Genomic DNA, 26,060 nt, shown 5'->3' with positions numbered 1-26,060 from the left:
AGCGGTAGCAGGTGGCACTGTGAAAATGGAGAATTCCTCTGGGTGGTAGGGATTACTAGAAATGTGCCTTTAACCTTCATCCTTGCACCTGCATCCTCGCAATTCGCGGTTGCTCATGTTGTTCCTTCTAGAAAATAACGATCGTATTCTTTCTGTCTTTCCACTCTGCTTCTCCTCTAAGCTGGTTGCTTTTTTTTCAGATCAAGGGATCAGATACCAAGTGCATTGATGAAAGCTAGTGTAGGAAGTGTAGGTGTATTTGGCTGGAAGACTCAATCGGCATCCTCCGGCAAATCATTGGCTTTGTGGGGTCTTAACATCTCCTGATCACCCCACCATGATTGAGAGATTTGGAAATGTTAATATCTGCGTCTGGTCCTAATTCTCTTAGGCTTTCCTCACTTGGACAAGTTGGTTGTAAAGCAAAATCGTTGCAAGACTGCAAATGTAGCAGTTGCCAAAGGAAGCGTGCAAATCTGTGGCATTTCCGGGGCATTCCCAGTGTCTTTTTCGTTTATTTGGTCTTGGCTACAAGGGCTAAAAATAAAAGCCGGTGCGATTCCTCCTACGCGTTCCTCTGCTTGTTTGATGTTTTGTGTGTAGCCTGTCACTTCAAGCTTTCGCTTGCATCCCTTTGGGTGAGTTGACATCAAACAGTATGTGCATACGTGAGTGTACGGCAGGCTCAGTGCATTCCTGCATTTTGGAGGGTAGGTACAGTACTTGGTGGCTTGTACTGGCCCATAGTGTGCATGTGCGTGCGCATAAAACATTCAGCTGCAGCGAGGTTCACTTCTAAACGTAAAGGTCCTAGACCAGCCCAGTGCAGAAGCTTCCCACATTGTGTAGCTTTATAAAAATAGAGAGGTTATGTATATGTGTATAGCAGGCACATGGAGTGAATTCTTGAAGGTAGTGGATTTGCCTCCTAGAATGCCGGGGCTTTTTTGCACAAGCAGTGGGTCTGGTGTCTTACACCTTCCCATGAAATGCTCTAATGGCCTCGTTGAATGAATTGGGTCTTGGAAGTTGGTAGGCCTGCTGTGACAAAAAATACTCTTTTTTTGAATTCTTTTGCTAGCTTCCTAAGTAAAACTAGGATATTTTGAAGGCTATCTGTTTCCACTGATTGGAAACTTGGATGTTCCTAACCTAACGGAAGACACTGACTGTTTCTGCCTATACCAGGGTTTCCCAAACTTGGGTCTCCAGCTGTTTTCGGACTACATCTTCCAAAATCCCGGACCACTGGCCCTGCTAGCTAGGGATAGTCCAACAACAGCTGGAGACACAAGTTTGGGAAACCCTGGCTTATACCTTCAAAATAAATCTTCCTTAGAGCAGATTCACGCATGCATGTTCCCTGTTGCGTCTCATGGCCTAAAAAGGTTTGTCATGTGAGGGACGGCGGCTGGGGTCTTGACTGTTCTATGCACCATGATTTTGCAGCCAGCTGTCATTTTTAGATATTCTCCCCCTTGTACTGTAAAAGCTGAAGTGAGGTGCACACATAGGCTCTTGGTGTAATCTAGAACCCCGTTCATGCACTATTCTAAATACACTTCCCTGCCACAACAAGGGCAGAAAGCAGCCAAGGTTGCCCTGTTCTCGTTCATGTGAGATTAAGATTGTGTGTTTGCGAACGACCCCTGGAAATGGCTGCGAAAGAACCAGCATGCAAGGACTCTTGCCCTTAGATACAAGAGTGTATCTTGGCCCAATTACCCAAGTGCATGGTTGGCCCCATGCACTGCGTCCAGTCCAAATAGCTACATGGGAAAAGACACACATCTTTTAGCATTGGAATAACTTTTCAGAACACTAGTCCCTAGTGAGGTTCCTGGAAGCTGCTGTTTAAAGCAGGCTTCCTCAACCTTGGCCCTCCAGATGTTTCGAGACTGCAATTCCCACCATCCCCGACCACTGGTCCTGCTAGATAGGGAAGGGATCATGGGAGTTGTAGGCCAAAAACATCTGGAGGGCCGAGGTTGATGAAGCCTGGTTTAAAGCATGAGGCGCTCTCGGGCATATTTGTGACTCTCTGTTGTTTCTTATACTTATTTGTTATTTTTCTATTTTATGTTTTATTGTTTTATATTGTTGTTTTTGTATTGGAAAAATATAGCATTTCATTCCCCAGTGTTATTTCTTGTCATTTTAAATGTAAGGGCAGCTTCTCAGCTCTCTTCTGATTTCTGATTTCGTTTCTGCCTTGTTTTACAGTTGGGTTGTTCTTTTCTCTCTCCCCCCCCCCCCCCCCGGTTCTTTGTGAATGGGCGTGTAATGAGTTTTGATTACTAGATGGAAGGATTAAGTCAAGTGGCTTCTGCCCATTTTCATAACCTCATAAATTTCAATCCCACCTCTCCTGCCCCCACTAGGAAGGCTCTCGCTAAATAATGAATGGTCCTGATGATTAAGCCTTGTTTTTTTCTGTGAGAATGACTTCTCTGGAATGTGTAGACCTAACCTACTTTCGGTTCTCTTGAGCTCCTGGACAATTTTATTTTTAATGGAAAGGCTTTCATAACACACTCACACACACACAAAAGTCCTCTGCAGAAGTCCATGTGACGTCGCAGTGTCTGGCCTTTTCTTTGCGGCAGAAGGCAAGTTTCAACAGGCTGGAGGGGAAATACTGAATTTATTAATTAGCAGAATGTTTCAGGGTTTTGTGTGGTTGTCCTTTCTCTGATGAGAAAACGGTTACTATTTCACCAAGCCCTCTTTTCTCTGCTTGCAGATCACAACTAATTTAAGTTCTGACCAAAATGCTAATATCCTGGACAACTCAGTTGGTTAGAGCATGGTGCTGATAACCCCAAGGGTTGCAGGTTCGATCCCCACAAGGGACAGCTGCATTGCAGGGAGTTGGACTAGACCAGTGTTTCTCAAAGTGGTGAGACTGCCCCTTGGGGGTCCTGGAATGATCCAGGGGGTGGTAATAGCCATGGGTGCAATTGGGGGGAGGGCATTGAATAAAAATAAGGGGGTGGTGGAAGCAGAAAGTAAAAATTTGGAGGACAAAAATCATTCATACATGTTTTATCTGTTGTGTAATGACGCTCACTGCCAGGTCAGGCATTGTTGTGGGACGGCGACAACATTTCAGCAACAGCGTTTGGCTTGGCCACGGCTTCACCCAGGCCCAGGATTGATTGATTGATTGACTGACTGACTGACTGACAGGAAATGGATCTTGCAGCTTGCCTGCAAGTTTGGCCAATGGCCAGTGTTGTAGGACATATGTAGAAATATAGATACATAAAATAATGCAAATTTGTAAAAGCAGCGCTGAGCCTTGCTTGCCTCCCATCTCTCCTCCAGAGAAGCTTTTGTCTCTCACTACCCCTGGTGCAAAAAATAAAATAAAAAAATCAAGGTCTCCATTCCCCCCCCTCCCACCAGCCCAGGGTAATAGTAGCAAAATTCCAGCTTCGAAATTGCTTGAGGGAAACAGCAATGACCCTCCTCCCTCACCCCCATGCTAGTATTTCGTTTCCACTCGCAGTCTCGGAGGTGACATTGCATTGAAAGAGGCTACCCTTACCCCTCAAAGTCTCGGAGGTGACATTGCATTGAAAGAGGCTACCCTTACCCCTCAAAAGAATACGAAAACTTGAAAGAGGCTACCCTTACCCCTCAAAGTCTCGGAGGTGACATTGCATTGAAAGAGGCTACCCTTACCCCTCAAAAGAATACGAAAACTACACTTACAAGTTTAGTTACCCCTCTGAGCTTATTCACATGACCCACTTTTGGGGCTTAACATTCACACTGTGCCAGTTTCTTTTGTCATCCCGGATTGTGTAACCCGAAGCTCTTCTTGCACAAAGCCCAAAATTCTTCCTGACCCTAGAGAATGACAAGCCTGTGGAAATAGATCGACACCTATTCCACAATATTCTTCTGTCGAACTCCTTGTTCTCTTTAAATATGGGAAACTTTTGAGCCAAAGAGGAGGAGAAGGGGTGGGAGGTGGGGGAGCAAACTTGCTTGTTGCAAGAACAAATGGTTTTGCATTTGTTTCAGTTTTCTTTTAAATTTTGGTTTAATTGTTTGTCTTTGTAACCTTGCAGCCATGACAGCTAAGAATTTTAAAAGTAAAGCTTGCCCACGTGCACACACGCACACTACAGCCGGTTTTCTTGGAATTCAAACAGAACTGGCACACCGCCCGCGAAATACCTCAGGGAATCTGTTCACTACAAGCAGGAGCTGCTCTTGCTCCCAGCAAAAATGATCTGTATGTTTTACCAAGATAACCCCAACTATGTACAGTACTTGAAATAAATGGATGCATTTGTGAGAATAGTTCTGTTTGCGATATCACAGTGCTTTTTAAAAAACCCGGCATAATCATCAGTTTTAGAATAATGGAGAGGAAGTTTGGGATGGTGTGGGAGAGACACTTTCTATACTTCCTGAATGCTTTAAAGCCCCATTTTTTCTCTCTCTCCTGGGCTTCTTGTGAACTGCCCTGAGACCTATAAGTATAGAGCAGTATATTATTATTATTATTATTATTATTATTATTATTATTATTATGCCATTGCAATGAATCCTGTGCCCACTTGTTTTCAAGCTTTCATTCTGTGTACTAGATCCACATACCCTCCAGCATTCATTTCTCCAATGAAAATGAGGACGTCCTATTAAATAATACTAATAATACTACTAATAATAATCATCTTATTTATACCTCACCCATCTGTCAGGCGGCAGAGGAACCAACCCCCACGACAGGTTGCCCGGAAAGGATAAGACAAGGAAAAGTCCCTACCATCTGCTTTTTATTCAATATTCACACAGAGAGAGGCTTGGGAATACAGCCTCTTGTAATAATGGCGTTGTCCCGAGTGAGTCTCCACCTCCTCCGTCTCTCCCACTTCCTCATGCGTGTCCGTCAGCTGTTGCCCCCCTGTTGCTGCTTCTTCTTCCTCCTCCTCTCCCATTACTTCCCAACTTCCCCCCTCATTTGCCTCTTAGCTGTGATCTCCCTCAAACCCCTGTTGTAATTCTGAACTGTCGTCTTCTCTGGAAGCGTCAGGTTGGGTGGGGGAGACGGTCTCCACCATTCCTCCTCTGCCCAGCATGCTTGCTGGAAAACAGACAGTCGTCATGGCTTTCTAACCATTTTGTTCATGTAACACAATGTGTGTGCAAACCTCACATGCTACTCCCATGCCACAGTGCATGCTTTTGATACAGAAAATTCTACCTGGTGACTATAACAACTAGGTGCTTTGGGTTCATCTGTAGCTCCTGGCCAATTTGGGCATCTTTTGTCATTTCTGTGGTGGCTCAAGTGCTTATTCTCTTATCCCCACCTGCCACTTTTTGTGTGAGTGTCTGGAGGTGGTTGGAGGATGGATGGTGGCTAATGGATTAAAACTTGAATCCTGACAGAAGTACTATTTCTGAGGGACAGGGGGCAGGCGGGTGTGGGGGACTTCCTGGTCCTGAATGGGGCAACTGTGCCCCTGAAGGAGCAGGTGCGCAGCCTGGGAGTCATTTTGGACTCACAGCTGTCTGTGGAGTCACAGATTAATTCTGTGTCCAGGGTGGCTGTCTACCAGCTCCATCTGGTATGCCTGCTGAGACCTTACCTGCCCGTGGACTGTCTTGCCAGAGTGGTACATGCGCTGGTTATCTCCCGCTTGGACTACTGCAATGCGCTCTATGTGGGGCTACCTTTGAAGGTGACCCGGCAACTACAACTAATCCAGAATGCGGCAGCTAGACTGGTGACTGGGAGCGGCCGCCGAGACCACATAACACCGGTCCTGAAAGACCTACATTGGCTCCCAGTACATTTCCAAGCACAGTTCAAAGTGTTGGTGCTGACCTTTAAAGCCTTAAACGGCCCGGCCCTGTATACCTGAAGGAGTGTCTTCACCCCCATGGTTCTGCCCGGACACTGAAGTCCCGCCCCAAGCGCCTTCTGACGGTTCCCACACTGCAAGAAGTGAAGCTACAGGGGACCAGGCAGAGGGCCTTCTCGGTAGTGGCTCTGCCCCCCCCCCCCAGTGGAATGCCCTTCCATCAGATGTTAAGGAGATGAGTAATTATATAACATTTAGGAAACATCTGAAGGCAGCCCTGTATAGGGAAGGTTTTTAAGGTTCAGTATTCTACTATGTTTTTATATATCCTGGAAGCTGCCAAGAGTGGCTGGGGCAACCCAGTCAGATGGGTGGGGTGCCAATTAATTAATTTATTACGGAATGGACAAGAGTGTGAATTTGACGTCAATGTACTTTGTTTTTCAGCTTAAGGTACCTGAACGCTTCTGCCAACAAACTGGAAATGCTGCCTCCAGCCACTCTTTCGGAAGAGACCCACAGCATTTTGCAGGAACTCTATTTGACCAACAATCACCTCACAGATAAATGCGTGCCCTTGTTAACGGGTCACCCGCACCTGAAGATCTTGCATATGGCGTACAACCGCCTGCAGAGCTTTCCCGCAAGGTAGGAGCGGATGCCGCCGTCACCGGGGGCTGCCTTCAAAACGTTTGAGGGAGGTGGTTGCGATGACTGCTCCCACAAGTGCTGTGTACACATACAGTACCTGCCGCTTTGAAAAGCTAGTGTAAAAGAAAGAAAAACCCACAAATGCAGCTCAGGGTCTCTGCCCCAAATAGCTTACTGTCCAAACGCCTTTGATGTGCAAAACAATGTGGGATGCCATGAGCCTGAGAGGTACCAAAACAAATGGAGAAATATGAGTGGAAAGGCTAATTTGGGATCAGCATAAGCAAATGCAGTTAAGCTTTTTCTTCGTTGGGGAGCAAAATGCATTTTTGTTCCCTACTGCGTGTGATATATTTTACGTGCATATTTGTGAAATGGCAGAGGCTGATTAGATAAACCAGTATTTTTTATTTATTTCATGTGTTTGGCAAACCTGGGTAGTCAAACCCAATAGATCAGGGGTATATGGAGGGGAGGAATGTGCCCTGTTTTGTATTGTGTACACGCTGTGGTCTAAACCACAGAGCCGGCCCTAGGGCTTGCCGATCAGAAGGTCGGCAGTTCGAATCCCCACGACGGGGTGAGCTCCCGTTGCTCGGTCCCAGCTCCTGCCAACCTAGCAGTTCGAAAGCACGTCAAAGTGCAAGTAGATAAATAGATACCACTCTTTTTCTTGTTGGCCCTCACCAAAACCCTTTGAGGTCCATTGAATAGTGCTATTTGATAAGTGGAGCTGACCCAACTGTGTTGAATGCAAAGCCTCGCCCTGTAAAAAAGTGAGACCATGAATGCACAAAAGATGGACCCTGCTGTCTGCAAGAACCCACGCCAGCTACCCATAGACCTGCTGCCACCTTCTGGAATGGATGCATTTATCCATAGTCGAATGCTAATTCAGACTGCTGAGCTCTCTGCGCGAGCCACACATTGAAAGGTTGCCATGCAACAATTCATTCGGAGGAAATTGCCTTTTATCTCAGAATAACAGCTTTTAACATAAAGTTTCTGAGTACTTCCTAATAATCAAAATGTGTATTTTCTTATCATTTTCTTTTCTTTTCTTTTCCTTCCCTTTCTCGTATGTGTAGTAAAATGGCCAAACTTGAAGAGCTGGAAGAAATTGACGTTAGCGGAAACAAACTGAAATCTATCCCCACAACCATTATGAACTGTCGGCGCATGCATACTGTGATTGCACACTCCAATTGTATCGAAGTCTTCCCAGAGGTCATGCAGCTTGGTGAAATCAAGGTACAGGTTTTGTTTTTTTTAAGTATGTGCCCTGTGTAGAGCTCCTTTTAGGTATTTTGAAAGTAGCCTGTAATGGAAATATAGCACCATGCTCAAATTGTCAAGGTGTGAAGATGTCATGTGATCGCTGCAGTGTTTCAGAGAGTACCGTTAATTTTCCATGTTGTCTGAACCCAAATAGAGAGATTGCCTGGGAAAATCTAGAGATATTCAAAATGTCAGCATTGTGGCCAGATGGGGAAGAGGTGTAAATGGGGGATATTTTGCATGTGGGGTGAAGAACGAGCTAACAGCCTCCCCAAACTGGTCAAGCCACCTTTTTTCAACTACTGTAGTTGCATAGAGTTACCAGCTTCTAACACCAGATCACCCACGAAGTCATTCCCAAGGTTCACATTGGAAGACCACAAAGTAAAATTTGATAGGTCGGACGTGGCTTTTAAGCTGTGTCTCTCCCACTCATGTTCTGAATGCTATGTCGTGTGCTTTGGATTTGTGTCACATTGCCTTTAATTATGTGCATGGACTATATTCATTCATTCCACATCTCTGCAGTACAAGAGAACAAAGTAGTCATTTGAGAGGCTTTATAGGATTTTATCATTAATAACTTATTTCCCTGTTTTACTCCCCCCCCCCAAAAAAACACTTGGTAGTATTCTCATTTATGTTGTGAACCGTTCTGTGATTTTTGGATGATGGGACAGGTGGTATACAAATTTAAATAAATATACTATCTAATAAATAGTTAAATATCTTTGTCAGTTTTCCAGCTCTTTGCCATCAATTGCTTTTTACTTTGTGGCTTTAAATTTTTTTTTGTTTAACTCAGGCTAGCTTTTGAACACACTTTTAAATGCATAGCCTTCCCTTTATTACAGGCTAGAGGTGGGCACCAGCAGTTCTCTCTAAATTAAGAGGACTCCTTCGCCCCACCTATGTACTCATATTACTTTTAATTAGAACTTGCTTAATACGGATGTGCTCCATCAAAATAAAAAGAAGAATTGCCCCGATAGCACAGACAGCAGGCAGATCGCTGCTTGTTTTGCAACATGAGTGAAGTTTGGAAGGTCGGGGGAACAGAAATCACACATTTTTAATCAATGTTTTGTGATGCTGTGAAAGATTGCAAAAGAATTTACGTCGTGGAGTCTATAAAAAGGTACCTGGTGCTTTTGGGATACAGCAGGTGTGTAACTCCCTAGAGTAGACAGAGGAGAGGCTTTGGCCCAGTTCTTTCATACAACCTGTTTTTGGGCTGTGCTACTTCAGACCCAGGTGGCGCTGTGGGCTAAATCTGGCTACTGTGCTGGAAACTGAATGTTGAGTAAATTTGGCCGTGCGTAATCCAAGGTAAGGGACCCAGGTGGCGCTGTGGTTAAACCACTGAGCCTAGGGCTTGCTGATCAGAAGGTCGGCGGTTCGAATCCCTGTGACGGGGTGAGCTCCCGTTGCTTGGTCCCAGCTCCTGCCAACCTAGCAGTTCGAAAGCACGTCAAAATGCAAGTAGATAAATAGGGACCGCTATAGTGGGAAGGTAAACGGCGTTTCCATGTGCTGCTCTGGTTTGCCAGAAGCAGCTTTGTCATGCTGGCCACATGACCTGGAAGCTATATGCCGGCTCCCTCGGCCAATAATGCGAAATGAGCGTGCAACCCCAGAGTCGGTCACGACTGGACCTAATGGTCAGGGGTCCCTTTACCTTTACCTTACTTCAGACTGCCGGTGTTGGTTCACACGTAAAGCTCCTCTGTGAAAAACAGCAATGTTCTTACACACAGAAAATTAGATGTCAGGGAGGAGGGATTCTTCTAATTGAAGCCTATAGTTTAATAAACCTCTTGCACCCACATGCAGCTGCTTCACTTCTCCATTCAAGTTATCAGGGAAATAAGCCAGGAAGCAACATTAAACCACGGTTGTCAGAACTGGGAAACCGTGGTTAATTGCTTCCCAACAAGCCAGGGTTCGAAACTCCCTTTAAACCATGGCTTCATTTCCAAACTTGCTCATTATTGGAAGCCTTCTGCTTTGGACACAGTGGGAAGCTGTGGTAAACCGTGGTTTGCAGGCTTGTTTTAACACTTTGCGCAGAGAGAACAGTGCAGCTTGTTCACGTCTCAGTTTATGAAGCAGTGACACGGTCATCCAGACATGGCCTCTGTGTGAGAATGTCACACACCTGCTCTCCTAGGAGTCTGCCATCATGTGACCTCCCACAAGTGGTTTCTAACATGGTACAGTCCAGACAATGGCTTGCCACTTCATCCACTTAGCCAGAAATAGATGAGGCCAGAGGATTCAGGCTGAGAACTCATTGTTTTCTCTTCTCTCTCTCTCTCTCTCCCTCTCTCTCCAATTCTTCAGTGTGTGGACCTGAGCTGTAATGAGCTGACTGAAGTCACATTACCTGAAAACTTGCCTCCAAAGCTGCAGGAACTAGACTTGACTGGAAACCCCAGACTTGCCCTGGATCACAAAACCCTGGAGCTATTGAAGTAAGGAACAGTCAAACTTTATTACACGGCAGGCAGAAGGGTACACAAAGCACTCAGGAAAGAAAACACACCCAGTATATAAACATCAGGTGCACATCATTTGAAAACGGGGGTGGGGAATGGGGAGAGAAATATTCCTCCTTTTATCGCTACGCTAGCTAAATGACAGGCACATTTTGTTCATGCAAATTGCTGCAACTCCCTCACAAAATCCCCAACTTGTTTCTTCCAACCCTAGCCCAATAGTGCCATTCTTTTCCCTTCCATTACCCTCCGGTGCATGTCCTGGGCGTAGGTTTCAAGGCCTGTTCTCCATACCTAGCAACTGTATCTGTTACTGCTACCGTCTTTCTGTTCAATCCAGAGAGCTGTTCTGCTCCCCCACCTAGCTGGGGAGGGAGAGAAAATGTGCCCCATGCCAGACTCAAAACATCCCACCATCTCACTCCTGATCCGTCCATGCCTGCCAATATATATTTATTTCATATCCTGCCTGTCTTTCAAGGTCTTCCTCCTCTCCCCCACCAGTCCCTTTATCCTCAAAACAACCCAACCCTGCAAGGTAGGTTGGGCTGAGAGAAATGGTGACTGGCCCAAGGCCACTCAGTGAGTGGGGATTGAACCCTGGTCTCCCAAACCCTAATCCACTGCTCTTAACCACTACATTGTTTTGGTTCCACCGTAGATGCCAGAATGAACAGGGAGACCAAGCAATTTGGGGGAAGGACATGACTTTCTGTTGACAAGTGAGGACTGAGTTGTCAAAGAACTTTGGTAGAAAGGAAGTTTGCAGTTGGAGAATCGGGGGAGGAATGTAGTTGATTGTCATAAATATGTAGCCATGTTGGAGGTTTTTTTTTTCCCCGGGGGCGTGTTACGCTGAATTTAAGATTAATCAGGAGGGTACTTTCCCCACAAGGCAAGAAATGGCAGTTTCTTCTACATACAGGAGTTTACAGTGAGAACTCAAGATGCTTGCAAAAGAAGCCCTTAGATAATAATACAGTCACACCTTGGTTCTCGAACGGAATCCGTTCCGAAGTCAGTTCGACTTCCGAAAACATTCAAAAACCAAGGTGCAGCTTCCAATTGGGAGCAGGATCTTCCTGCACTCAGTCGGAAACCACGGAAGCAGCGTCGGACGTTCGGGTTCCAAAGAATGTTCGCAAACTGGGAAACTCACTTCCGGGTTTGCACTGTTGGGAGCCAAAACGTTCGAGTCGCAAGGCGTTCAACAACCAAGGTACGACTGTATAGCACAGTCTCTTAAACCCTGAAAAGTTGGCGGTTTTCAACAACAAAAAGAGCCAGGTTTCTTCACTTCTTGGCCCTCTTAACTGCCGTGCAATCTGAATTCAGCAACTCCTGACCTCAAGCCTGATCGTGACAAAGTTCTCCTTCACTGAAATTTATTGCTGTCATTTATGCCCGTGAAGATTGCTGCTGCTGTTTTTTTTTTATTGATTCTCGAATTGCACAATAGAGTTTCCATTGGCACAGTCAAGTAATACTGAGGCTTTCTTCCTCTTCCTCCTCCTCCTCTGCATACTAGGAACACTCTGAAGCTGTGAGCAGGCCTTAAACGTGCCTTGTAACCTGCAGGTTCCAAAGGGTGAAATTGTCAGCAAGTTCATATCTTCCTTTAAAGGGGGGAGGGAATCTTTTCAGAGATCACTTTCCCCACTCTTTGTAAACATCTGCCTTGCCTCCTCTGAGCCTCCTTGCAAACTTGTATAAACACGTCCTGTGTGAATTACAGTTGCCATAATGCTAACTGTATAGCACACAGCCTTTCCCGTTCAATTCGCTAAGCTATTTTTCTCAAAATCCTTCCTGGAAGTCCACATCCGCTGCAAAGCCTGCCTCGGCCTGCTGCAGTCCTGCAGTGCTGCCTGCTGCCAGCCAATCGTGCCTTTGTTTCTAGTCCTCGCTTCGGGTTCCTTGACTCTTGTACTCTTTCTTTACTTCTGTCCCATTTGTCTTTGGGGCCAGATAACGTGCCACCTTTGCATCATGTTCCATCATGCCTTTGCAGGGTAAAGAAATTAGAACCCAGGGCCACGGCTAAGCAGGGAAGAGGCACACCTTGACACTCTTTGGCTCCCCATAAAGTTATGTGGGTCAACAGTCTATGACACACTGGGCAATAGGTATAGGACATAATATAGATTTTAATCTCTGGGGAAAACTTTGCAATATGAAGTTCACAGCATGCTATTCTTTGAAGGAGAACTACTTGAAAATAATGGATAGATTGTATTTAACTCCGAGTAGGCTTGCTAAGATGTATAAGACTGAATCAGATAAGTGCTGGAGATGCAACGAGATTCTTTCATATGTGGTGGACCTGTAAAAGGGTAAAAGAGTGTTGGGAAATAATTTATAATGAATTGAAAAAAATGTTTAAAAGCACTCCCCCTCCAAAAAAACAACAACCAGTCCTTTTTGTTGGGGATAATTCAGACAGAAATTCCCAGGTGTTAAAAAAGGTTATTTATGTATGCCACTACTGTGGCCTGTGTTTTGTTAGCCCCAAAATGGAAAATGCGTGAGGTCCCAACTAAAGAAGAATGGCAACTTAAACTAATGGAAAATGCAAAATAAAAAAAATTGCTTCAGTAGCACCTTAAAGACCAACTAAGTTTTTATTTTGGTATGAGCTTTCATGTGCATGCACACTTCTTCAGATACACTTGAAACAGAAGAGTCAGACCCTTATGTATATACAGAGGGTGGTGGGGGTGGGTGGGAATGGGTGATGGGCTGATGGGAGTGGTAAACCTGTAGATGGCTGTTAACAACTGCTGATGACTCAGCCCTTGCTTTTTCCCCGCAGGACCTATTGCAGTCATCAGCAGTCGTTAACAGCCATCTGGTCTTTTTACAAAGGTTATTTTAAACATCCTTTTCATTTCATTATATATCATTTCCCAGTGAGCTTTGACCTTACTAGAAGACCACCACATATGATAGAAAGAACCTTTCTCATTACGGGGCCTTCTTAAGTGTCATAGCCACTTCTGGAGGTTGGTGTCAGAATGGAATATTGACGTAGCTGTGCCTCTTGATTTCTTCACATATATCCTTTATTCCTGCACCTATGGAGCTTTCAAAGGCAGTCACCTTGTCTCCTGAACTGTCGCAGTGCTAGAGCACGTAGTAATTGGGCAGTCATGCAGATCTGTCCCCCTTTTCTTCTTGGGTCTCGCGTGTGTGTGTACACACACACTCTGTACGTGAATGAATTAAGTCTGAAGGCCACGTCAACCTCCCTGCTGCTTCATATGCCCAGAAATTCAGACCAAAGTTTAATTGCTGCTGGGGTTATATAGTTTATTTGAAAAGAGGAGGGAGGGAGTGAAAGATAGATAGGGTTACAATATGCTGAAGAATCTACAGTTGTCCATGCATAATAAAAGACTACCTGGCGTTCAGGAGGAATGGGTAGATGTGAAAGTAGCACAGTTTCAGAGAGAGCTTTTCCTCCTAGAAAAATTTGCAGGTGATGCAGGAAACTGGGACTCTGGATAGGAGGCTTCAGCAGTGACTGTCAGGCAATTGCTGCCGTACAAGACCAACATAAGGTTTGCAGCAGCCGTGGGTGGTGTTTTTTTCTTCTTCTGCAGGGAGATAAGATTGTTGGGCAAGGGGATCTCTATCTGAACAAGAGAGAGTCTGTGAACTGCCGTTGGCTGAACACCAAAGATAATACATATTAGGAGAAGCATAATCAAAACTTGGCAAAACACTACACTGTGAACGTAAGGTGCAAGTATCTCAAAGTTAGGGTGGAAATCATATTTATCTCCGTATTTTTATTTTGCAATGCAGTATCCAGGCAAATCATTATTCCCTCCATTTTTAAAAATTCTCTCCTGTTTGACAACGCTGCTTTTGCAAAAGAAATAACCGAGTAAAGGGCACAGTAATGACTATATGCCTGCCTCTTTCCCCTTTCTGTGGTCAGTGACTCAAAACGGCTACCTCCTAAAAAAGCAACTTTAAGTATAGCGAACAGAATGCTGTGAGAGAGAAGGAACATGCATTTAGACTGTTCTGCACTTGGCATTTGAAGCACTAATTCTTTGCGGGGTTTGCTTCTCATTGCAGTAACATCCGTTGTTTCAAGATTGACCAGCCTTCAGCCGGAGATGCCTCAGGAGCCCCAGCCGTGTGGAGCCATGGTTACACAGAAGCCTCAGGAGTTAAGAACAAGTAAGGATAAATATAGAGAGGGTTTATATGAAAAAGAGAAGTCCATAGGGCCTTCTATGCAACCAATTCAGTATATGATGGAAGTGTCTATATAATCAAGTAGAAAAATGTTGTGCATATTTTTGGGTACCTAATTTATGTCCTGTCCGCAGGAGATCCTCTCTTCCATCTTTTCCCAAACCTTTGTCTTGTGTCTAAGTGGCCCTCTCAACTATCCCTATTGAGTCCAATGTTTTCCACCGATTCATCCCACACCCGCAGTTCAAAATCCTAAGCATCCCATCCTCTCTGGGACCTAAGAAGCTTCTTGCATTGAGCTAGGCCCTTGAAGCACCTAGTTAAATATTGTCTATACTGACTGGCAACAGCTCTCCAGGGTATCTGGCAAGAGATGCTACGAAATGAATATAGGGCCTTTGGAATGCAGTGCATGCCACACGGATGGCGTTGTGGTCTAAACCACTGAGCCTCTTGGGCTTACCGATCAGAAGGTCAGCGGTTTGAATCCTCGTGACCGGGTGAGCTCCCGTTGTTCCTGCCAACTTAGCAGTTCGAAAGCACACCAGTGAAGTAGTAAATAGGTACCTCTGCGGTGGGAAGGTAAACAGTGTTTCTGTGTGCTCTGATTTCCATCACGGTGTTCCGTTGTGCCAGAAGCAGTTTAGTCATGCTAGCCACATGACCCGGAAAGTTTTCTGTGGCCAAATGCCGGTTCCCTTGGCCTGAAAGCAAGATGAGCACCACAACCTGAAAGTCACCTTTGATTGCACTTCACCTTCTAGGGGTCCTTTACCTTTTTACTTTACCTGCATGTACTCTACCTCTGGACCTGTAATATTTGCTTTAAATTAAAGCCCTTGCTCTGTTCAAGACATTTTATGATGCATGCCTGACTCCAGAGAGTACTTCTGCTTGTACCTTCTTCCAAGTTAGCTGCAGAGATTTGGTTATCCAACCTACAGCAACAGAGTGTGGTGGATATGTAGAAAAGATGCAGCCTGCTCGCGGCGAGTCTCTCACGCATTTTAATCACCCCATCCGTAAAGGCATCTGCGGCAGAGTCAATCCCACTTAGCTGAGAGGATTAGCTGGAAAGCTGGTCTCGTCTGCCTCAGGGGCATCAGGGAGCAGGTCTTGCCGCTCAGTTATCTGTGTTCAAAACACCCAGCTGCCCTCCCCCAAACAAGGATTCCTCATTTGTTTGTTGTGACTCACTTAATGTTCTGTCGATCTGGGCTGGTGTAGCATCGCAGTTGCTGGTTTGACCTCCACGTACGCCTAAAAACAAAATAAAACTGTTCCACACCCATCAGTAAAGTCTGCATGGATAGTTTGCGGAGCCCCTGCAGTCCCTCAGCTGATACGGTGACAAGGTGCATGAAGCATTGAGGCCATCATAAAAAGATTACTGCATTAATTTCGCCTTGCAGGTGTGCCATCCTCTCTGTAGAAAGACGTAGGCAAAGCCTGCTGTTGCTTGCCTTGCAGAATTCACTCAGCACCAAATAGTACAATAAGGGCAGATAGGCTGCAGAGCCCAGTGGTCCAAACAAGTTCGTTTCCCACCATTCTCTGGTCAAAACTGCAGGTGGCTGTCCTGATCTTTTGACCACTTGTTTGGCCTCATTTCTGTAACTGACTCTCAATATCACCTGTGCATCCTCAATGTTGCCCATTCTCCAAAGAAGCGTTTGACGAGCATTGTGAGTAACTTGGGTAGAAAAGAGAAGGTAATGGCATAGAATCAGTCTTGGGTTAGACATACCGGGTTTGAAACAGAAATTGTTGAAGGGGAACGCTCTGCACGTTAAGAAATGCGCTCTGCACGTTAAGAACTTAATAACGTGTCCACGTGCTATCTAAATTCTGCCCCAATAAAAGCTGGATTAAAAACCACCACCACCAAACCAATACTTGAATAATTACAAAAGGAAAACTGGTATAAATTAGTATATGTATAAATTAGCTTCATGGCTGAGTTGGGATTTGAACCCTGATCTCCCTGGTCATAGTCCAACACTAAACCACACTGTGAGTGCATGCTCTCCCTGAGTGTAATATGTAGGTGAATACAGATATTATTAACAAAGTCCTAAATTCTCCACCTTGGTTTCAGATTAACCGCCTCTTTTCACTTTGGACTGTGAGAGTGGGGCGTCTCATTTTAGGGGAGGGGTCGTAAAAATACATTTTTGGGTGTGAGGAATTAAAATATGCTATTTTGTGATTGGAGAACATTTAGCTTACTAAGTCTGCATTTGATGAAGAAGCACATAAACAGCATTTGAAAACCAAAGAAATTAAATTTTACCTTCTGAAAATGCCAGGTAATGCTAAAAATAAAAATAAAATAATAATATTAACATGTAATAGAACTTCAAGTACTTGGCAATCTTTTTTTAGTTTTACTTACCAAGCATATTCATTTTACCAAAATATATTTGGGGTTCCCAAATCATATGACAAATTTTAGCACCCCTCATTTCTGGAATTTGAAAGTTGAAAAGTTCAATTCAACACACCCTACGAGAGTCTCAATAGACCTGTCTATTGAATGAATTTGTTTTCATAATCCACGAAAGGGGTGGGGGTTGAAGAGTTTGATGACCTGGCAATGGAAATGTTACATAGAAAATTTGCCGTGGGAAGTGAATTTTTTCCCCCCTTAAACCCCATTTTCTTTTTGCTTCCTTGCGCAGGCTGTGCGTGGCGGCTCTTTCCGCCAACAACTTCTGCGACAACCGAGAGGCCCTCTACGGCGTCTTTGATGGGGACCGCAACGTGGAAGTGCCTTACCTCTTGCAGTGTACCATGAGCGACATCTTGGCAGAGGAGCTGCAGAAAACAAAGAGCGAAGAGGAGTACATGATCAACACTTTCATTGTAATGCAGAGGTTAGTTTTGTGGCTCAGAGCTTGCAGACTGGGCAGCAGGCGTCTGCCTCGTGACACTGGACGAGCCCAACCGTCCCCAAACCCTTTGAATTAGTTTGTTTACTTTATCTGGTCTCCTCTGGAGGGCTGATTCGAGACTTGGCAGTTCCTCATGCAGTGCCACTGAAAAAATCTATCTCACGCAGACTGCAGGTGCATTCTGGGAAAATACCCAGTAGCGGCAGCAGCAGCCCCTAGTGGTTGCATATTCTGGGAAAGACCAGCAGTGATGGTGTCTTTTCAAAGAGATTTGGCTGCTGTTACCAGACTTTTTCTTTTTCTTCAGAGTTACTCCGGGGTTTTGAGACCACCTTCACTTTAGTTGCAGAGCAGTGACATAAATGGGAGGAGGATAAAAATATAACACACCGGCTTGTGTTTAATGTAGCCACCCCATCAGTGGAAATATTTCCACTTGAGCCATGAGACTCTTCCCTGTCCACACCCTGTGCCCTTCAGAGGTCCCCTAGAAGAGATTTAGGGGACGGGGGGGGGCAGGAGGAGAGGAGGTTGTCCCCATTGCACAAGTTGAATGCCTTGCTCTGATGGGGCAGTTACTTAGCACTGCTTTGGATGTGAGCCTCTCGTTTTAATCTGCCAGTGCCAAATACCCACAGATACCGCAGAGCAGGTAACCATTTCCCCCACCAAGTGGAATTTCCTCGCTGCTGCTTCTGCACTGCTGAGCAGAGACAGAAATGGGTCAGCAGCAGTTTTGCTCCAGTGCTGTTTGTCACAGCCTGCTTTCTCCATTAAATTTCCCAGAGCCTAATCCTAAGGACTTTAAACACGTTATAAAGATGATGTTATAAATGCCATTTGCTTCTTCCTGTATCTCCCCCCCAAAAAAATATAAAACTTCAGAAAGGATCAAACATCAATTACTTTATTTACAATTGCCTAACTGCATTGCAGCCCATCTGAGTATTAGCCCAGACTGATTCATCAAAGATAAATTGTTTAAACTGAAGCCCAAAGTGGCTTTTGGGAAGAAAAAGAAAGGAAAGAAATGCTTTTGTATAAATTTAATGTAGGCTTGGCAATCCTGAGACGACTTGAAAAGACCAAATTTTAAGAGTTGCCATTAATATGAAACTGAAATCATTGTCTGGGCCAACTCACAAATCCATGTATCACTCTTTTTTGGTTCCATGAAGCAAGACCTCTTTTTTTCCCTACTCTCTCTCTTTCTCAAGAAAGTTTATTGCCTCCAGTTGCTTTGAAAAGGAGTATAAAAAGAACTGGAAAATAATACGCCCTTTCTGAGCTCCCCCTCCCCACAATACAGCAGTGGGGAACTGGATCTGGGCCAAATCTGACAGGTGTGTGTGGCTGCTCACCTGTCAGTCATCTGATCTCACATTGCACTTTGAAGCCACAACAATCAGCTGATCATACGCACTTCAAAGCCCCATTCAAAGAGCCCTGTTCTGTGATTTGAAATACCAATGGTCAACTGATTGTAGGGCATGTCAGAAGCCCCTTTTAGCCCAGCCTCTTATTTACCTGCCCACACCTGGTGTCAGGTGATCTTGCTTGTCCATATTGGCCTGAGGTTGCCCACCCCTAACCTAATAGAAGTGCAGGGCTTCCCACCACCACCCCAAACACATTCTAGACTTACCAAAATGCTTCCCCCCCCCGACTTGCAAATTTGCTTCTGTGGTTCGTTAAAAGTGGGTGCCCTAAATTTTACATGAAATTCTGGTGGCGGTTCTATTAAGAAGGCTGCATAGAACCCGACTGCTTCGTGGGCTGTGTGGCACGGTTGGCATTGTTCTGGACAGGGGGTGGGTTTCCTATCTTTCGTGAGAACCGACGCTTGCATTGAACCTGACTCCACCTGTTGTCAATGTTGTTTTCCTTGGAACCCTTAGGAAACTTGGAACGGCTGGGCAGAAGCTTGGAGGCTCTGCTGTCCTTTGCCATATCAAGCATGACCCGATAGACCCAGGCGGATGCTTCACGTTAACCTCTGCGAATGTGGGGAAGTGCCAATCCGTTCTCTGCAGGAACGGCAAACCTCTGCCTTTATCCAGGTCTTACATGATGAACTGCGAAGAAGAGTTGAGGAGGATCAAGCAGCATAAAGCCATCATCACAGAAGTAAGGAATCGAGTTGCTAAACTGGAGTGGGGGGAGGACCTATAGAATCACAGAATCATAAGAGTTGGAAGGGGGACCACAGGGTTCAACCCCCTGCAACGCAGGAATCTTTTTGCCCAACGTGGATCTCCAAACCACAGCCCTGAGATTAAGAGTCTCATGCTGAGCATGAGCATATAGGTTGCTCCTCTTTCCAAGCCTGTGCCAGAATGCTCCAGACAGACAGGATTCCTTTCCCTTTTTTGCAAAAATTTCCAGCTGCAGCAGCTTAGAATACGAAGAGGTTTGTGGCGGCCTGTCTTCCTTAAAGAGGAGGTGCTGCCCTTACTTAGCATGCAGAGCCTTTCCCAAGCAGGGTGAGGGTGAGCTTGGTAACAACAACAATTTATTTATTTATCCTTGCCCATCTGGCTGGGTTTCCCCAGCCACTCTGGGCGGCTCCCAACAGAATATTAAAAACACGATAAAAAAAATCAAACATTGAAATTTTTCCTAAACAGGGCTGCTCTCAGATGTCTTCTAAAAGTCAGGCAGTTTTTTATTTCCTTGACATCTGTTGGGAGGGCGTTCCACAGGGCAGGCGCCACCACCGAGAAGGCCCTCTGCCTGGTTCCCTGTAACTTGGCTTCTCGCAGTGAGAGAACCGCCAGAAGGCCCTCGGAGCTGGACCTCAGTGTCCGGGCAGAATGATGGGGGTGGAGACGCTCCTTTAGGTATACTGGACTGAGGCCGTTTAGGGCTTTAAAGGTCAGCACCGACACTTTGAATTGTGCCCGGAAATGTATTGGGAGCCAATGTAGGTCTTTAAAGACCGGTGTTATATGGTCTCGGTGGCTGCTCCCAGTCATCAGTCTAGCTGCCGCATTCTGGATTAGTTGAGGAGGTGGAGGAGGCACACACTGGATGCAAACCTCTCAAGCAAAAATAACACTATTTCTACTCAACTCTGCATCCAGCAATGTGTGATGTAGTATTTTGCTTACGGGACTTCGCATCTTCCCACTGTTTGTATATCATGTCCTTGGTGATACTATTTATAGCGTTTAAAGCTCATTGGGTATACAAGGTCCTACTTAATTTTAAGAGACTTCCTCCATTTTTACTTCTCTCTCTCTCTCCCCTTACCCCCTTGTGCTTTCTCCTCATTTTTTGTCTGCTCACACCAGCAAACAAGCCAGCACCCGTGGGCTAATAAACTCCTCTTATCTTGACTTGCTTGGATCATAAGCCAGCCAGTAGCTTGGGATTTAAATACATACATGGCATTGATTTCTCCAAGACTTGTATTTTTAACAGCATCTCCTCCCCCTGCCCCCCCCCAGATGTTAATCCACCTCCCTTTGGGAAATGTCGTATCTAAAGAGGAAATGTAGTTAAGGAACTGGGGCATGCGGAAAACATTTCCACTCCAGGGCAGCCGACTGAAAACAAACAGGATTCAACACACCAACACCTTTCTTCTCGAGGCAGCTTGCAGGCTTGATAGAAATGTGTCGTTTCCCGCCTTGCCAAATGAAGATGAATAATTTTGGCTTGGAGTGGTTGAGGAAGAGATACAGCCAAACCGATCCCTCAGTTTTTCACATACACTACAGTGTGTGCACATTTTATGTCAAGCACTGAAGGGATCTGGAGCAGATTATCGTTTGCAAGCGGAGTCCTTTCCACCACGCTATTTAAAAGCCATGCAGATGAAACAAATTCGTCCTGTAGGCCTCCTGTCAGATAACCGCCGGCCATCCTTGCATGCCTTGGCTGAAGGATGAAGCATTTTTTCTATGTCTCTGCCCAGGCACGTGCTGCTATGTTTGTTCCATTGTGACGCCAAGTGGTCAGTTTATTATATGCTGCGTTTCCTGCAGATTTGTGCTCAAAGACAACACCATAAACGGAATGTGTAATTAAAATTATATTATCACTGTCGTGCTGACAGTTCCACGATTAACCATTCATTCAAATTATATCAAAGAAATTTAGGCAAGCCTAAAGTTTTCAGGCAGGCCAGTTGCTATTGCAAAGTAGCCCCAAAGCTGATGACACTAGTTTGTTTTTTCCCCAGGGCGGGGTGGGTGTCGGATTCAAGTCCAGAAATCCCCCTGTGGCAAGTGCTCCATCATGAAGGCTCCTGTGACAGGAAAGTGGGCCATGTCAGGTGGAAGCAAACACCCCCTGATCCCTTCCTTGGTTCTGCACTATCAGAATATGACAGCAACTTTTAATCTGTTGTCTCAGATGATAGTATTGGCACACTGGGCCTAAATCAGGGGTCGGCAAGGTTTACCTCGCCTGGGCCGGTTCGCTCCAGCAGAGATCCCTCCATGGGCTGTGATTTTTGGCGTCTGAGCATGCGCAGACGCAATTTCTGGCACCACGGAAGCTGTGGGCCATTTGTGTTAGGTAGGTTGCCTACCCCTGGCCTGAATGATGAGCGAAAGAGGAGGAACCGGCAGCTCCAGAGCTATGGCCAATGCTAGTTCTGCTCAGAGTAAATACACTGAAGTTAGTGGGCAATTGGATCCATTGGTTTCAGTTGGTTTAATCTAAAGTAGAACCTAGTTGGATACAACCTCCAGGATCCTGAACCCAGTTCCATTGCTCAATGATGTAGTAATGTATTTTCTCATGCGCCTCGGCAGGAGGATGAAGGTTTTGCAAAAGCTCACTTGGTCTGCCCCCTTGGCTCCCCTACCCCAACCCAGCCTGTATGGTTAACAATCCAACTGTTCCCCATAATTAGATATATCCTCCTCCTTTCCAGGATGGCAAAGTGAATGGCGTGACGGACTCGACGAGGATCTTGGGATACACCTTCCTCCACCCGAGTGTGGTTCCTCGCCCTCACGTGCAGTCCATCACGTTGACTCCTCAGGACGAATTCTTCATTCTGGGCAGCAAAGGCCTCTGGGACAGCCTTTCTGTTGAAGAAGCTGTGGAAGCCGTCAGGAATGTCCCCGACGCTCTGGGAGCCGCCAAGAAGCTCTGCACGTTGGCCCAGAGCTACGGCTGCAACGACAGCCTCAGCGCCGTGGTGGTCCAGCTCAACGTCACCGAGGACAGCTTCTGCTGCTGCGAGCTCAACGGCGTTCCCCCTCCCAGCCCGGGCATCTTCCCCCAGTCGGTCAACGTGGTCATCAAAGACAAGCCTTCGGATGCCCTGGGGATGCCCTCCTCGAGCAGCGGCATGGCCTCCGAAATCAGCAGCGAGATCTCGACCTCTGAAATGAGCAGCGAGGTGGGGTCCACGGCCTCCGACGAGCCCCCTCAGGTAACCATGAATGAGAACAGCCCGGCCTACCCCAGCGAGCAGCGCTGTATGCTCCACCCGGTCTGCCTGTCCAACTCTTTCCAGAGGCAGCTGTCGAGCGCCACCTTCTCGAGCGCCTTTTCGGACAACGGGCTCGACAGCGACGACGAGGAGCCCATCGAAGGCGTCTTCTCCAACGGCAGCCGGGTGGAAGTGGAGGTGGACATCCACTGTGGCCGCGCCAAGGAGAAGCTCCTGCTGCTGCAGGGCCCCGTGGAGGCCAGCGACGAGGGCATCGTCATCAGCGCCAACGAAGACGAGACATGCCTCCTCCGCAAGGCCGACCCTTTGGCCACCGGAACCATCGGGCGCCGGCGAGGCAACGGCTCTGTAGCCCCTCAGGAGAGGAGCCACAACCTCATCGAAGTGGCGGCTGACGCACCGCTCAGGAAAACTGGGGGGTACTTTGCAGCCCCGGCTCAGCCAGATCCCGACGATCAGTTCATTATCCCGCCGGAACTCGAAGAGGAGGTCAAGGAGATAATGAAGCAACACCACGAACAGCAGCAGCAGCAGCAACAACAACAACAACAGCAACAACAACAGCTGCAATACCAGATTAACCAGCTGCCAGATTATTACGACACGCCGCTATGACCGAGCTTGACAAAATAAGCTGACCAGACACTGAGAGCTTGGAGGCTCCTTAGGTTTGTATTACACTAGCAGGGTAGGGAGGGGAGAGAAAGAAAGAGAGAGGGGTGGTTGTTGTTGTTTTTGTTCCAGTTTCTCTTCCAGACACTTCCCCCTCTACTGAGAACTGCAGCTGCTGCTTCTTGTTTGTTAGCTGTAATAATCACAGATTATTCCCTCCCTCTCTTCTAGTGATGTTTCACCAGTTAGAATTGAATTAGTTTAACTCTTCCCCTTCCTTAACATATCAGATGTAAAAAAAAGCAAAGAAAAATAAGAATAAAAGGTTTAATATATTGCAGAGAAAACTGAGGATGACGTTGATGTAATATTTTTTAAAATCATTCTTTCCCCTCCTCCCTTGGTTTGTTTGGAAAACACAGGGCAGTATTGCCAGTGCTAAATGATTAAGTAATATTGTAATACTGTATTTCTTTGAGAGAAAAAAAAGGCTTTTTTGGTCTTGAAAAATGGATAGACATTTGTAGAATTATGGAGACTAACTCCTAGGAGTTGCTTTTACTCTTTCAGGTGACTTTAAGTCACTGAGATTCACTAATTTTCTCTGAGAGAACAGCTGATTGGGAAATTCCTGTAAATAACTCAGTGTTGTATAGTGATGCTTCAAACGTTTTTTGTAGTCTCGGCAGGAGGACGCAACCTGACGAACTGATAGTTTGTCTTCCCCACCCCGAATCCCCACCCCCCCGGGGTGCTTTCGCATGTATGTCAAAATCTCCCTCCGCCGACATGCGATACAACCAAGCTTGGAGAGCAGGGAGATCGTAGGAGCGCTGAGGGTCTCCCAGCAGATTTAGCTGGTTTGGAGAGTGTTGGCCCATCATGTCTGTGGCCGCCATTGGCTGGCTGAGCCAAAGTCACCAACAGTATGTTTGCTCATGTGTGGAATTGCCCCTAAGTGATCGGTTCTTTGGGCTACGACCCCATAATAAATTTAGCAGGAGAAGCAGCACATGCTGTGTAGGAATTAGGTGGATGTTGGGCCACAAACACCTGAGTTACTTTAATATTTTTTTTTTGTCTTCTTCTTCACCATTAACTCTTTCGCAGGCACATTTTTGTGTGTGTTCCTCCCTGCTGCCACAACCAGCATGATTGTATAGAGTTCATTTACTGTAGATCATTTACATACCAAGAGTTATATTAAAAGAAGAATGCACAAATGAACATGTCATAATTTTTGTTATAATAAATACGAAAATTTACAAATACTTGAAGTCTGCGGTATCCTTGCTGTTAGACGCCAGAGAAGTCAGGTTCTCAAAATTCCTTTTGGCAGCATTTAATAGATACGATCTCGCATGGCATTGTCCTCTGTAAAACTCTTGAAAAGGTCCCAGTGTTGATATTATTATTATTATTATTATTATGGGGGGGGGATTCCACATCACTGATACTGTATAAATTTTGCTTCCAAGGTATTATGTGCAGGATGTGAGAGACATTGAAGCAGTGTGTGCATATTGTAGGGAGAACAAAATGTTGTGAGTAACTGAAAGAGAGTTTTCAAAAATTAGGATGGTCCCAAAATGACGGGCGAAAGCCCTACAGACTCGGCAGTGGAAATTGGAGTTTGTACAACTGTGTGTGCGTAACGTATGCCAGGAAATGCTTGTATATCCACTAGGAGAGTTTGCGTTTAATCTTCTTTTCTTTTTGTAACGAGGATCACGGTTCTGTCTTGCTTGTTCTTCATAGACAACTATACAGTCACCGTGAAGGATTCTTGAGCTGTCTGTAGTTGCATCTCACTCTGGAGCCGGTTTTTTTCTGCCCGTTTCATCTTCCTCCTCACTGCAGCTGCTTGCACTGCTAAAGAGGCAATCTGCTCTTGGATTTATTGGGCCTCTGCCTCTTGTATAACCAGTGCTATTTTTCTAGAAAAAGAGGTGCTGGAACTAGCCACAAACACCTCCTTCGTTTGTTCTCTTAGAATGGCAATGGCACCCACCTGAGAGAACTGAAAGTTCTGGTTGGGGGGGAAAGCCCTGGTTCTACATGGCAGCCCAAGCATCAGTTTATTCAATCATCAGATTTTGTTTCCAGCAGCTACGTTCAGATGGTGGATTGTTTTGTTTTCCCGATGTTCCCTTACCTGATCATATTGTTTTATTTGTTTGTTTGCATGGCATAAAAGTCGTTTCTGCAAATCTAGTGGACTATGGTGGAGGTTCAGTGGTACTTCCCTTGTTAATTATTTCTGGGGGGGGGCAGGAATCTGATTGTAGGATTAAAGTGATGAAATCTGTGGCATCCCACCCTTTTCAATGTGTGGATCATGGGAGGAGCAGAACTGCACATGCACAGAAAGCACGTGGGAGGAAACACGTGCCAGTGACATTTGTTGGATGTCACTGTGCCCAATAGGTATGAAGGAAATTCGATGCGACGTACCAGTGGATTACTCAAAAAACTGTAGCCCCCTAACACAACAGTATGAAAAATTTGGACAAGAGTGCTGCCATTACAATCAGCAAGAAATGCCATGTCTGAATGCACAGTGTCTACCTCACTGTATCACAAACTATGGAGGCCCAATTTGAGATTCAGAAATGAACTTTGAAAAGCAGCTTCCTGCTTCTGCCTGTAGTGGAAACCTTCGAAGAAGCCTGCCGTTATG

General features: G+C 45.7%; 1 protein-coding gene across 1 annotated transcript in view; it reads left to right on the top strand.

The window, feature by feature from the left end:
- The window catches only part of PHLPP1 (PH domain and leucine rich repeat protein phosphatase 1), a 157,664-nt gene extending 133,013 nt beyond the window's left edge, over window positions 1-24,651 (top strand). Inside the window, exons 11-17 of the mRNA XM_035125524.2 lie at window positions 6,273-6,473; window positions 7,565-7,727; window positions 10,098-10,228; window positions 14,339-14,443; window positions 17,143-17,337; window positions 19,254-19,482; window positions 22,241-24,651. Coding sequence (XP_034981415.2) covers window positions 6,273-6,473; window positions 7,565-7,727; window positions 10,098-10,228; window positions 14,339-14,443; window positions 17,143-17,337; window positions 19,254-19,482; window positions 22,241-23,383 — 2,167 coding nt within the window. The 3' untranslated portion in view covers window positions 23,384-24,651. The remainder of the gene's footprint in view (window positions 1-6,272; window positions 6,474-7,564; window positions 7,728-10,097; window positions 10,229-14,338; window positions 14,444-17,142; window positions 17,338-19,253; window positions 19,483-22,240) is intronic.
- The last annotated feature ends 1,409 nt before the right edge of the window (window positions 24,652-26,060 follow it).

The sequence above is a fragment of the Zootoca vivipara genome, chromosome 8, assembly GCF_963506605.1.
Source record: "Zootoca vivipara chromosome 8, rZooViv1.1, whole genome shotgun sequence".
Lineage (NCBI taxonomy): Eukaryota > Metazoa > Chordata > Lepidosauria > Squamata > Lacertidae > Zootoca > Zootoca vivipara.
The sequence above is the reverse complement of the archived record's forward strand: the minus strand, read 5'-3'. Positions and strand labels throughout refer to the sequence as shown.